The 13,870-nt window shown below is 48.3% G+C and overlaps 1 protein-coding gene across 1 annotated transcript in view; it reads right to left on the bottom strand.

Moving 5' to 3' along the window:
* Positions 1-51: 51 nt before the first annotated feature.
* The window catches only part of HGSNAT (heparan-alpha-glucosaminide N-acetyltransferase), a 14,327-nt gene continuing 508 nt past the window's right edge, over positions 52-13,870 (bottom strand). Inside the window, exons 2-17 of the mRNA XM_014959349.1 lie at positions 12,987-13,126; positions 12,337-12,458; positions 11,280-11,349; positions 10,082-10,151; positions 8,925-9,031; positions 8,376-8,452; positions 7,102-7,132; positions 6,218-6,378; positions 5,763-5,878; positions 4,943-5,064; positions 4,242-4,368; positions 4,007-4,093; positions 2,757-2,834; positions 2,570-2,640; positions 2,326-2,438; positions 52-1,304 (exon numbers count right to left, since the gene is read on the bottom strand). Coding sequence (XP_014814835.1) covers positions 1,123-1,304; positions 2,326-2,438; positions 2,570-2,640; positions 2,757-2,834; positions 4,007-4,093; positions 4,242-4,368; positions 4,943-5,064; positions 5,763-5,878; positions 6,218-6,378; positions 7,102-7,132; positions 8,376-8,452; positions 8,925-9,031; positions 10,082-10,151; positions 11,280-11,349; positions 12,337-12,458; positions 12,987-13,126 — 1,674 coding nt within the window. The 3' untranslated portion in view covers positions 52-1,122. The remainder of the gene's footprint in view (positions 1,305-2,325; positions 2,439-2,569; positions 2,641-2,756; positions 2,835-4,006; positions 4,094-4,241; positions 4,369-4,942; positions 5,065-5,762; positions 5,879-6,217; positions 6,379-7,101; positions 7,133-8,375; positions 8,453-8,924; positions 9,032-10,081; positions 10,152-11,279; positions 11,350-12,336; positions 12,459-12,986; positions 13,127-13,870) is intronic.

Here is a 13,870-nt window from a genome sequence, read left to right as displayed (position 1 = left end):
GTGTGTCTTACTTCTTTCCGTCTTTACACATACACAGAGAACACAGCAGGGTATTTCCAGGCTTTTTATTAGTGCTAGTTTGGAAATCACAACATGAGTGAATTTCCTAAATCACAACATGAGTGAATTTCCTGAGTTTTCCAGAATTATTAATTGGTCCACTCACTCTTCCTTTATGGCTGAATTCTACCTGTGTTGCTGGTTTTCAGATTCGGGGTCCTTTTGTAGATCCATTTATAAAAAGGATTGTTTTGATTGAACTTTGTTGATCATACAGACTCAGTAGGAACTGGCCTTTCTGCACTCTTGAAATGCAGCACATGAAACGTGGACCTCATCCACGCGACAAGGATGTAACACAAAGGCCCAGAATGTGCACAAGAGGGGCTGCTGAACCTGTAGCAGCAGCACGCCCATTAATAAGCCGACGGAAGAGATTTTCAGAAGCAGGCTTCAGGAGGATCCTGCACCTAAGGTTTTGATCCGAGGCCCAATTGGAAGAACACAACGCAGAAGGGTGAGTTGAGCCACCCGCTTTCCGCAGCACGGAGGTGCCCTTGAGCTTTCCCAGCCACTCACTGCACTGCCGGCCCGAGGGCTGGGTGAGGCTGCTGCCCGTGCTCTCCCAGTCAAAAAGAAGGCCAAGTTAGCTGTGTGCCAGTAGCCGGGGTGGCACAGGCATGCAGCAGGTGCCAAGGGTATATACAGAGCCCAGACCACGCCAGTTAGGTGCAACGACTCTTGCCACAGTCCCGTTCTCAGTCACCACCCAGATCCCTTGCAATTCCCTTTTGTAAGCACCGTCAGGCTGTCCTTGACTGCCCAACTGTTGCAATATGTTCAGTTTCTCTACAGGAAGGAGGGAGATCAGTAAAATATTTACAAAATACAGAAAGCAGAAAGAGAGCAAACCGCAGCAGACTAGTAAGTTTTTGCTAAATAGGAAAATACTGTCCCTTAAGTCACATAAAAGTCTTGATGACAACTTGCACAACATTGTAAACTTGAACCAGTATCCCTTTTTAGTAATACAGCCTAGCACGAGTGGCCATATTTCAGGCTAATCCACCTTACACACTTGCCCCATCAGAATTTAGGGCTCATACACCTCAACCACCTCTATCAGATTTTCCAGAATATCCTTCTCCTGTAAAGTAAATACGATATTATGACCCAAAGAGTCGTCGCAGTGAGGTTTTGAGTCAGATGCTCTGCGTGGGATTGACTGTCTTGCATCTTCCACTTAAAAGGGAAATAATTTTCAAACACTTCATGTCCAATGTAGACCAGGATTGAGTTCATTCCTGAAAGTAAGCAGAGGTCACACCATCTGAAAGAACAGGCAGGAGCTTAATTCAGAGTAAGCAGGCAGAGGCAGGCCAGGCTTAGGAAACAGGGTGGCACCAAGAGAACAAGAGCTAATCACACCACCGAGCGTTACTTGCCCCAAAGATACTACACACGTGTGCTTTCAAATACAGTCTGAAGGGTTCTCTCCCCCAAAAATGAAAAGAAATACAGAGAGCTTTGAGAAAATTGAGAGCACAACCAAATCGCTATCCTGCAATTTTATTGACAGGGAGAATAATCATACTTACTGCCTTCAGTGGCCGAGTGCCAACCCATTTGGTCAGATCTATTGCCTTTGCAAACAAATGCTGAGTGCCCTTCAAAGCTCTGGGATTTCTGGTAGGAGATACGATACCCTGCTGTCACCCTACCCATCTTCCTGTCCAAACGCCAAAGCTGCTGAAAGGTTCCCTCTGCTGTGGGTTTGCAGTCTGTACTCAGATGTTTGCCAAGAGCCCGGCGTGGTTAAAACCACGGTGGGATGCTTTGGGAGACAGGCTTATCTACAAACACAGAGACAGAACCTACGCAGCTGCCCAGGGGATTTTGTCCTCCGCATCTTCAGAAGTGGTTATCGCTCTGCTGACGGGCTTTTTGAGCTTCCCATTAGGTTGCTCAAGTCTCAGCAGTCCTTTCCAAAACCAACTATGAACTAGCTGTGGTATTTTGCTTGGTACTAGGCAGCTGTTCCCCAGGACCTTAACTCAACACCAAACCCAGAACGGTCGTTGGGCAATAGCAGCATCCAGCCCTTATTTAAAGACCTGACAGTCCCCCCTCTCCTAAGTATCTGGTCTCCAATGTCCCAGTTCTGTGCAGAGATTCAGCCCCAGTTAATCATTCCGGCACCCTTCAGGTTACCTCACTCTAATTTCCAACTCTTTTAAAGGCAAGGGAAGTGCAGAAAACATAAAAGGATAGTAGCGGTGCAGAAAGAATTGGAAAGACTGTGTTTCCTGTTGCGATTTTACTGACCTGGATAGAAAAATGGAGCACCCGACCACAGTCTCTTGACATCCACAAGGTAATAGATCAGCAGTAAGAGGATGAAGGCAAAGCAGCTCATGGTTGTCACATACGATATTGACCTACAAACATTTTCAGTAGAAAGATTATTTAGAGAACTATGTGATACAGAAATATAAGAAAGGTAAAATCATTCTCCAAGGTAAAACAATACTTTAAAAAGATCATGTAAAAGTTGTATCTCTTTGCTTACCATAAGTTCTTGTTTATGGGAATAAACCCTTCTTCTTTAGAACATTTTGTCAAGATAGCAGAAATAATTCCCTGAAACAGAAAGTTGCTGAAGTTTATATAACCACTGCAACTCGTTTCAGAAATACTAAGTTTGCGTTGCGTAAAAATACATGTCTATTAAAGAGCTACATGACTATCTGACTTACCATGACTATGCTCCATATGAGGAACCGACTCATAATTTGTTTGTGCTGGTCTTTGTAGAACAAGATAATTTTTCCTGCCTAATATAAAAAAACAATACCAAAAAAAATGAATGAATGCTCATAAATGTAACTACATTTCAAGAGCCAGATACGTTTTGCCACCGGCTAATGAAATGTGCTAATGAATAGGATTTACAACAACTAAGTGGCTGAAAAGCTGAGAATGGGAACTCTTTGCAAAGAATAGACACAGATGGGGAAAACACCCACTCGGCAACAGAGTTGCACCTTTTCTACTGCCTTAGCACTGAAGAAGGGGACAAGCAACTTGATTAGGTTGACACAATGTGACTCAAGCTCCATCTCCCTCAGCAAGGACTGAATAATGAAGGAAAAGCATCGTGTTGACTCTCCCCAACCAGCCCCAACAACTTCACAGCACCACATCCCACCCTGGCCTGCTGGGAGCACTGCTAAGGAATGTGTCCAGATCACTTGTTCCTCAGCGTCACACTTCTGTTCTGAGCTCTCCCCTGAAAAGGTTCCAAATCAATTTCTACCTAGTGCTACACGAGGTAACATTCCTTCTGCCAGGTTAGATTCCACCTCTCTGATGCTCAGCTCAGGCAAAGTCAGCCTGAGAGCATTGCTCTGGAAAAGGTTTTGTTGGGACCAATCTCAGCCCTAAAGAAAGAAACCGAGTTCCCTCCCCACTTCCAAGATTCCTTCAAATCTTCCCATAATATAGAATCACAGAATCACACGGGGTTGGAAGGGACCTCTGGAGATCATCTAGTCCAACCCCCTGCCAAAGCAGGGACATCCAGAGCAGGTCCCACAGGAACGTGTCCAGGCGGGTTTGAATGTCTCCAAAGAAGGAGACTCCACCACCTCCCTGGGCAGCCTCTTCCAGGGCTCTGTCACCCTCCCAGGAAAGAAGGTCCTCCTCATATTTAGGTGGAACTTCTTCTATTCAAGTTTGTGCCCATTTCCTCCTGTCCTGTCCCTGGGCACCACTGAAAAAATACCAGCCCCATCCTCTTGACACCCTCCCTTGAAGTATTTCTAAGCATTGATCAGATCCACCCTCAGCCTTCTCTTCTCCAGACTAAAGAGACCCAAGTCCCTCAGCCTCTCCTCATAAGGGAGATGCTCCAGGCCCCTCATCATCTTTGTAGCCCTCTGCTGCCCCCTCTCCAGCAGTTCCCTGTCCTTAAATAAATATCACACAGCAGAAAGAAAAGAGGTACCTGCAGTCCCAGAAATGCCATAAAAATGGTATTTATGGTCCCCAGGATCCCTTCAGGATCATACGGCATGGTCGTTTGGTAAATCACCTTGGAGAAAAGAACCAATTGTTACAGGGCACCTGAGCAACCAGTCTCTTTCCTCTTCCCTCCCCTTGCAGGTGCCGTTCCCGAGCCCCTGCTGACAGCCACGCTCAGTGCCCGCCCGCAGCTTGGCCGCAAACCCAAAGCTACGTACGTTTGAAGAGGGATGCTGATAGATGTGGTTTTCTCCAAGAAGCAAACGATCAATGTAACCAGCTGCTCCTCCGGTGCAGTTGGGATAGTTCCCAAAGTCTCCAATGCCCCCAGGACCAAGATAGCCCCTAGGACAGAAGCAAACAGGTTATGGCACAAAGTCCTAGTACGCTCCACCTGAAGAGTAGCTGGTCCACTGGCCACTGAACGCCCCACGTTTTCCAGGCCCAGAGGTACACAGCAAAACAGAGGTCCTACGTGACAGCTGGCTGGTGGCACCCTGTTTTGATGATGGCAATGCCACGAGCAGGTCATGAGGGGACAGACAGTATGGGGAGCCCACAGCAACATTTTGGTTCAGCCCTGGCCACCCAGCTGGCTGCTCCACCTCCTCTGCTGAGGCTGGCACTTCAAAGGGGCAAAGATAGAGACAGGGATGATACTGCAATGATCCAGACCTCAGGGAGATTTTAATCATCTTCCTTAGATAGAAAGGAATGACGATATCACTTTTATAGCACCTGGTACTTTAGTTCCAAAGTAAAGGATGTTTTTTCACATGACAAATGCTTTCCTTAACCCCGCCGGCCTAAAAGCTCTCCTCTTCCTTCTTTCCCTACAGCTAATAAAATGTATTTTCTCCTCAGCAGAAGAAAAACAATCTGATGCCCCATCGAAAGTCATCTGAATGCACAGTCTTACCTGGGACAACCTGGCACCGGTAACAAAAAGGTCAGGCAGAGCCAAATCACTTCTAAGGTCAGAATGAAAATCCACTGTGGCCAGTAGGGGAGAATATCCTGCAGAGCCGGACACGGTGTCTCCTGCACGAGATGGAGGGAGGGAGATGTGAGCTGGCAAGTAAAAACCATGCCCTTGGGGACATCCTGTGCTTCCTGGCAGGCAGCTCCCCAGATAACAAGAGGGAGCTGTTGTCCTTACGAAACTGGGTTCTACCAATTGACCTTTCATCCTCACAAACCATTTCCAGATACTTGGTTACTTGGGGGAGGGGGAGAAACAAACCAACACAAAAGCCCACAATGTTTTTTAGCTTGGAAATGTCAAAAGGAATTTTGATTCATGAGCAGAACAAAAGCCTTTGGGGAAAACAGGCTCCAGAAAGGCCAAAAAGCAGTATTACTTTCCCCTGCTGTGAAAAAACGCTGCCAAAATTAACTGGACAAAACACAGGCCGCAGGACTCGGCAGAGAGATGCCTGTCCCTGGGGTCCCTTGGTGGTGGAAAGTCATCAAAAGTGCCTGGGAATGCCTGCTTCTGAGCACCATCTGAAGGGACTGGTGAAATCCTCAAATAAACCAAGCTAGGTGTGATAAGCTGCAGGCCGGGACACCGAAGGGTGCGTGTTCCCCCAAATGTTTGCCAGGTCACACCGCGCCACGCATCAGGTGAGATGCTACATCTTTTGTCATCATTTCTCACGTGTTCTCTGCGGCCCAACAAGAGCCAAAGCTGCCCAACCCTGCTCCAGTGTCACTTGTCATCTCCCCACGTAACTCACCAAGATCCCACTCTCAGCCCCGGATCTTGTAAAGAGGAGTTCCAGAGCAGCAACCACCAGGTACGTGAATCCCAGCCTCTGTAGCACCCCGGGAATACGCAGGTTATCCCAGGACACTGGAAAACACACAAGAAATGTGGAAAAGGAGCAGATATGGGCTCTTCCCTAAATACAAATGCTACTCTTCTCCAGGGAGAGCTGAGACCCGCTGCACCTGCAGGTACAAGGGATACCTCCACTCTGCCACCCCGCTTTTCTGTTAATCACAATCCCAGAAAAGCCACCGCTAAAATGACAAACAGGGGTCAAACTGACCAGGAATCTACAGCACACCATCAAACTGCCCCCATACAAGTGGACACTAGAGCAAGGCTATCAAGTCTTCTCAACAGCTCAGCCAAGGAGGCAGCAACTACGGTTGTGGGAATACGAGGAAAAGAGCAGGTTCCACTCACAAGGTCCAAGGCAGTAATTGGGGTTCACAACGATGATTCCCAGCAGGATTAGCAGAAAACTCCTCCAGAGGATTTTCCCAAGCACCTTCCGCTTGGAACTTCCCCACTTCAGCATGGAGCTCAGTGACAACGATATCGACGTCCCCATGATGAACACAAACCTGGAGAACGGAGCGGGTGGGAATTACAGCTGCCAGATGTCTCATCACACAGGTGCATGACAGCAAACACTAAAACTAATGGAGCAGCCTGCATTGCCCCAACAGAATCTGGCCAACTTTACTTCCTCCCATTGCTAGGAATTCCCAAACGGCTGAGCTTGCACTATGGGACCTTTCCACCTCTTTTGGTGGTCAGCTGAGGCAATGAAGTTCGGGGAGGTTAATTGCATTCCAGTCTTTTTGCAGCAATATCCATGGCACCACAAAAATTCCATTTACCCAAAATTAAATTAGCATCTTCGGGGCAGTAAAAGCCAAGCTGCAGAACTGTGATTCAAATTCAGAACTGACCCACTCCCCGCTCTAGATGAGGTTCACAGTCCAAGCCCAGCTCCCATCTCCAAGAGTAACCGTAACGGGTGCATAGTTTAGAAAAGCGCGCCAGGGCAGGTGGGGTAATCGCTTCCCCATAAAACCATCCTCTGGTTATAGACAGATTAGCTTGATTCAGAATTCCCTTGGCTATTTTATCTCTGGATACACATCACTCCAGCTTTGAATCTTGCCAGACTGACCGCCCTCAGCACAGTAGGAAAGGGTTTAACACAAATTCACCCCTCCAAATATATTTCCGCATGAAGGCAAGGTGCCCACAACGTTCTCCTTGCAACCCTTAACATGAAGAATGACTTGAGACAAGGACTATTCTTCAGGAAGACTTACCAGGGAAACACCAGATCTGCAACTGTTAATCCTACAGAGAAAGAGAAAAGAACACATTATTTACCTTGAACCCTCCCTAAATTTTAACAAAATTATTGTTGAATTTCCAGAGGAATTGCAGGCTGCTTTCAATTAACATGATGCTCCAAAATCTAAAACACATCATAAACAAAACTTAGAAAAAGCTAATCATCTTGCTTCACTGCTTTTACCGCTCTTCAAAAATAAAGTCAGAACTGATTGCTGTGTCTTGGGAAAGATTTCAGGGCTGGGATCCTTGCTGTTCTCCACTAGGGCAGTGTGAAGCCCAACCCCTTTCCCAGCAGCTTGCCAATGACAGCATGTTTTGTACAGCACCAAGCACCATCAGCTTGACTGTGGTCATTAAACAACACAGAGAAGATAAAGATATGAACCTGCGTCGAAGGTCACAGAATCATGGAATTGTCAGAGTAGGAAGGGACCTTCTAGAGATCATCCAGTCCAACTCCCCTGCCAAAGCAGGGTTGCCCAGAGCACATCACTCAGGAGCATCCAGGTGGGGCTTGAAGATCTCCAGAGAAGGGGACTCCACACCCTCCCTGGGCAGCCTCTGCCAGGGCTCTGCCACCCTCAAAGTAAAGAAGTTCCTCCTCATGTTTGGGTGGAACTTCTTATATTCAAGTTTGTGCCCATTTCCTCTCGTCCTGTCACTGGGAACCACTGAAAAGAGTCCGGCTCCATCTTCCTTCAACCCACCCTTTAGACACTTGTCAGCATTGACAAGGTCTCCCCTCAGCCTTCTCTTCTCCAGGCTAAAGAGTCCCAGCTCTTTCCTCATCAGGGAGATGCTCCAATCCCTCCATCATCTCTGTTGCCCTACGCTGGACTCTCTCCAGCAGTTCCCTGTCTCTCTTGAACTGGGGAGCCCAGAACTGGAGGCAGGATTCCAGTTGTGGCCTCCCCAGTGCAGAGCAGAGGGGGAGAATGACCTCCCTCCACCTCCTGGCCACACTCTGCCCTACGCAGCCCAGGATCCCATTGGCCTCTTGGCCACAAGGGCACAGTGCTGGCTCTTTACACACAGATTGTGATCTGCAGCCACCCCGTTACTGTGTGAGGAACAGGACTATAGACTGCTTTGCCCATTAACGAAGAGGCCAGATGTTACCCTGCTGAGGCAAACCATCTCAGCCTCCAGCTGAGCAAGGGCTTGCTGCCACAGCTGCAGTGCTAGCCCTCTGTGGATACTGCTGCAGTTCAAACCCAGATTCACCTCCTCAATTGTACTTTACCGTTCCAACTCTCATGTTTGAAGAACCAGTATTTTCCTCCTCCGTAGTTAACAAACACCATAATTATCAGAGAGAGCCTGAAAAGACAACAACAAAAACACACACAAAGCATCACATGTTGATGAAATACATGTGTGTGTATATATATGAGCACACAGTTGATGTTTACCCCCATTAAAACATTTCTAACTGCGAGATCTGGATTATTTTATTTTTAAAGCAAGATTATGTACAAGGTTTCCAGCTTTTGCCAACCAGGAAGCAGCATTTCAAAGACCATGGGTGGCGGTGAACCAAAGCAAGCTCCTTCACACTAAACATATGTTGTTCTTTTCCACCCTCTGCCACAACTTTACTGTTTCCTCAAACTAGATCAACTGCAAAGCGTTTTGGAAAATGCAAGAATTAAAACGTTGATTTTCTTCCAAGTTAAACAGACCCCCTTGACCCATCCATCTGCTATGTGTTTCCATGCCCTGTCAAACCGCCGTTGGAAAAAATCTTCCTTCCCCTTGGAAGAGATGTTTTTGAGCAAGGTCTTGTGCTCACCCTCGGAAGGTGTCCAGGGAACGCAGGCGCTGCCGAGAAGCTGTGCTCCACAGACGTGGGGCGGGATCGCTGCTAACGGAGTCTGTTGTGTGCGGGGACCCGAGCTCCTTGGGGGACAAACCAGACACACAAAGGGCAAGTCAGCAGCTGCACCAGCTGCCTGGGGAACAGAGGTCACCAATCTGCAAACTTTCACATACTGCCTTTGTCTTTGTTCTCCCCATCTTATTTCCCCACTTGCTTCTTCTAACCCCTTCACGGCTCCACCATATCCCAATACTATTTGCAGATGCTCCACGCTACACCTTTGACCAGGGTGCAAACAACAATGCAGTGAAGAGAGGCTGTGATGAGCGCTAGGTCCAGTCCAAATCACCCACAGACTTGCCATCGCTCTGAGCACTGCGTTACAAAAGAGCTGAGCAGATCCAGTTCCTGACTCTCAAACAGAATCCAACCCATTCCATCCCACCAGCACTTGTCTGACACCATAGAGAGACTGATTAGAGAACTAAACTTTCCCTTTGGGTTCCCTAAATCACTCTGATCAGCCCCCAGGGATAGCATAAAGAAGCAGACATTGCTGTAACACAGCTATGGAGATGCCCAGCTACAAGAACTGCTGCAGAGCTCTGCTCCCAAGTCTTTTGCTTCCAGACAGGTTTGGACCTCCTAGATGTGAAGCCCAGACCATGATGATCTATCTAAATCCTAGTACAAAACATGGCTGACGCAGAAACGCCAGCTCTAGGGCTGCCAGAAAAATCTTGATTTAAGATTCTGCTAATATTCCTACTGTGCTGGAAGCAGACACGAAAGCTGGCATTTCTTCCCTTCCCTTACATTGTTTATGGCAGAAGGGGACAGTATTTTCACCAACACGTTTGCTGCAAGGGAACTAAAGAGGGCACAAAGCTGTACGGTGAAGAATTGCAAGAGCTCTACTGGGAATCCACTAAGCTTGCACGGAAACCTAGTCTATCACTCTCCATTGACATAAAATTGCCTGTCTGACATCAATGCGAGACTTGCCAAGGGGAACACACACAAAGGGAAGATGATTTCTAATAAACACCTCCCCAGATGCCCAGATAGCGTGTGTTCCTGAGAGATAAAAACACTACAGAATGCAAATTAAAGATACTGTGGTCACTCACCGAATTAATCAGACGATCAGTTTCTCTGGGGTTCAGTTTCTTGTAAACCCAGTTTCTGACTGGATCGATCCTGAAAGTTAGTAAGAGTTTAAAACACAAAACAAACCAAGAAGTACCTTATGGCCAATTTCATCTTAATACCAACCCTTCAGCGGCACGAAATCAAAAGTTGGGACAGTCTCCAGTTTTGTTTTCCACACATAACCTAACAAGGCTGCAAGGTGTCCCTCAAGGGCAATTGTATCACCCTGTATTTATTATCATATCACAGATTCACAGAATCATCATGGTTGGAAAGGACCTCTGAGATCACCAAGTCCAACCACACACACACACAAAGGACCCCCACAGTCTTGGCCACTAGAGCATGTCCTGAAGTGCCACCTCTACATGTTTCTTCAATCCCTCCAGGGATGGTGACTCCACCACCTCCCTGGGCAGGCCCTTCCAGGACCTGACCACCCTCTCAGCAAAGTCATTCTTCCTCACATCTCATCTAAACCTCCCCTGCCCCATCTTCAGACCATTTCCTCTGCTCCTGGCATGATTCCCTTGGGAGAAGAGGCCAACCTCCACCTCTCTACACCCTCCTGTCAGGGAGTTGTAGAGGGCAATGACGTCTCCCCTCAGCCTCCTCTTCTCCAAACTAAACATGCCCAATTCCCTCAGCCTCTCCTCGTAGGACTTGTTCTCCAGACCCCTCCCCAGCTTGGTGGCTCTCCTCTGGACACACTCCAGCACCTCAATGTCCTTCTTGTAGTGAGGGGCCCAGAACTGGACACAGCCCTCGAGGTGAGGCCTCACCAGTGGGACAGTCACTTCCCTACTCCTTCTGGCCACGCTGTTCCTGACCCAGGCCAGGATGCTGGTGGCCTTCTTGGCCACCTGGGCACACTGCTGGCTCCTGTTCAGCCCACAGGCCACCAACACCCCCAGGTCCTTTTCTGCCAGGCAGCTCCAGCCACTCTGCCCCCAGCCTGGAGCGCTGCAGGGGGTTGGTGGGACCAAAATGCAGGTCCTGGCACTCAGCCTGTGGATTTGAACAGCTATCACAGTTAAAGTTGTGCATGGCAACCCAGTAACAGGATCTGATTTGCAGGCAGGACTACAGTGGGACTCTGAAGCTACACCACACGACGACACACATTTTTAAACACGGCCCCACTTCACGTGTGAGGAGGTATTACAGCTCACTTACTTCATAACAAGGTGCCCGGCAATCAGGATAGCAAGGATCCCCATGTAAACCAGGAATGCAAAGAGAATAGCTACATGAAAGAGAGAAGAACACAACTTTATAAATGACATAACAAAACCCCTTTAGCAGCCTGGGCTTGGCCAGGCATGACACAGACATGACTAAAAGCCCAACCCACCATTCTTCACACCGCCTTCTCCATGCAATACATGTCCCCAGCCTGAGTCCCAGAGGGAAAAAAAAAAAACAACAACAAAACAACCCAAACCAAAAGCAGGCTAGGTTCAAAGTGCAGCTCAGCGACTGCACGCCTCAGCATAAAAGAAAAGCAAAATTAAACTGAACTGCATGACATGGCAATGGTGAGGAAAGAGTCGATTCTGAAGAAGAATCTCTGATGGTGAGGAAAGAGTCGATTCTGAAGAAGAAACTAGAGATTTAGAAACAGCCTCAACATGAAGACGACAGGGGAAATGGTAACAGAGTTTGCGAGCGTGGAGAATTTTTCTTTACAGCTGGAAAACTGGAAGGACTGAAGAATAACCTAACGTAAAGGAAAAGAATGGAAGAGGTGTAGATGAGAGTTTGAAACAGGCCTGGAAAAGAGAGGAACAAAAAAGCAAAGACGCAAGGTTTAAAATTAAAAGCCCAACAAAAATAGAAACACTGTATGAGTTGTTTCCCATTTGGCCAGAGAAGCAAGACAAGGGGAAGAAGAGAGAAGGCTCTGCACACATACATAAATAAACATGCAGGGAAACAGGAACTAACTACGTAAGTTTCTCTCTCCAGACACATGCCCACTGATTTTTTGGGGCTAATCCCTGCTGCAAAAGGGTCGTGGTCATATACGGTGTATGATGTGAAGAGGCCTGATCCTGGTCAGGGCCTCAAGATGGGTGTATAAAACCAGGAGGTAAGGCGCTGAGAGAGGAGGAGCAAGCCCAGGACACATCTTCAGCACAGCATGAGTGGCTGCACGGGCTTTTTAGGAAGTTGGTTTTGCTGGGAGACATGCAAGTTGTAGAATGGAAGGGGAAAACAGAGCATTACATACGGAGGTAGCTGTTGATAGGGCCTTCATTGATGACTAGGTCACAAGAAACAGTTTTGGTGCTTGTGCTTAGGGTCTTTACCACAAGGGAATAATTGCCAAACTCTCCAAAATGATACTGAATCCTGCAAAGGACAAAGGAAATGAAATTTTCTGAGCCAACACCGCCACATGCAGGTACCACCGCAGCACTTGGGGGGGACCGTAAGCCTGAAAGCTTGTGGGAAAGGCGAGATGAAAACTTGGGTTTTCATCTAACAGCAGGATGGAGCCAAGAGCTGCCTGGATCTCCCTTCGCCAAGTATCACCCTCCCATTGCACAACACAGAGGCTTCACCACACGTGCAGAGCCTCCTGCATCACTTGTCTTCTCGAATCACAGACCCTCCTCAAGAGAAACCAGGCACTTGCATGAGCTGGCTCAACCCGTACCATCTCGGCTCCTGCTAGATCCTTTCAGCACAATTACAACGTACGCCACGGTTACAGCAGCGGGGGGAAAGACTGGACTCTAGGTCCAAACAGCCAGGAAAAAGGAGGCGATGAGCAGGCAATCAATGGGTGCATGGCTTCAAGAAACAATATTTTATATATATCTATATTTATTTATAGGATAGAGGTCTCCAGGTGTTCCCTGAGGTCAGGCCACTTACTTGCAGAGCTCTCTGTCACCCACAGAGCTGTTGAGCAGCAGGGTGAGTGGATGCTGGGTGTCAACCATCACTGCCGCCGTGCCTGCTTTCTTCAGGCTCTCATTGCTCGGTGGGACGAAGGCCAGGAACTGATACAAGCACTGCGGGAGAAGAGGGTGAAGGGAACTCATCAGTGCCAAAGGAGAGTGCGAGGGGGCATCCCGCTTTGCACAGCAGCAAAGATGGAATCATAGAATTGTCTAGGTTGGAAGGGACCTTCAAGATCATCTAGTCCAACCATCAACCTAACTCTGACAAAAAAACCCATCACTAAACCATGTCCCCCAGCACCATGTCAACCCGTCTTTTGAACACCTCCAGGGATGGTGCCTCAACCCCTTCCCTGGGCAGCCCATTCCAAGGCTTGATAACCCTTTCCGTGAAGAAAATTTTCCTAATATCCAACCTGAACCTCCCCTGGTGCAACTTGAGGCCGTTTCCTCTCATCCTGTCGCCTGTGACTTGGGAGAAGAGACCGACCCCCCCCTGGCTACACCCTCCTTTCAGGGAGTTGGAGACAGCGAGAAGGTCTCCCCTCAGCCTCCTTTTCTCCAGGCTGAACACCCCCAGATCCCTCAGCATCTCTTCATCAGACTTGTTCTCCAGACCCCTCACCAGCTCCGTTGCCCTTCTCTGGACCCGCTCCAGCCCCTCAATGTCTTTTTTGTGGTGAGGAGCACAAAACTGGACACAGCCCTCGATGTGGGGCCTCACCAGTGCCCAGTCCAGGGGAACCATCACCTCCCGAGTCCTACTCCCCACGCTGTTCCTGACCCAGGCCAGGATGCTGGTGGCCTTCTTGGCCACCTGGGCACACTGCTGGCTCATGTTCAGCCCACAGGGCC

This window comes from Calidris pugnax, unplaced genomic scaffold (genome assembly GCF_001431845.1).
Source record: "Calidris pugnax isolate Ruff unplaced genomic scaffold, ASM143184v1 scaffold440, whole genome shotgun sequence".
Classification (NCBI taxonomy): domain Eukaryota; kingdom Metazoa; phylum Chordata; class Aves; order Charadriiformes; family Scolopacidae; genus Calidris; species Calidris pugnax.
Note: the sequence above shows the minus strand (reverse complement) of the source record. Positions and strands in the feature narration are given on the sequence as shown.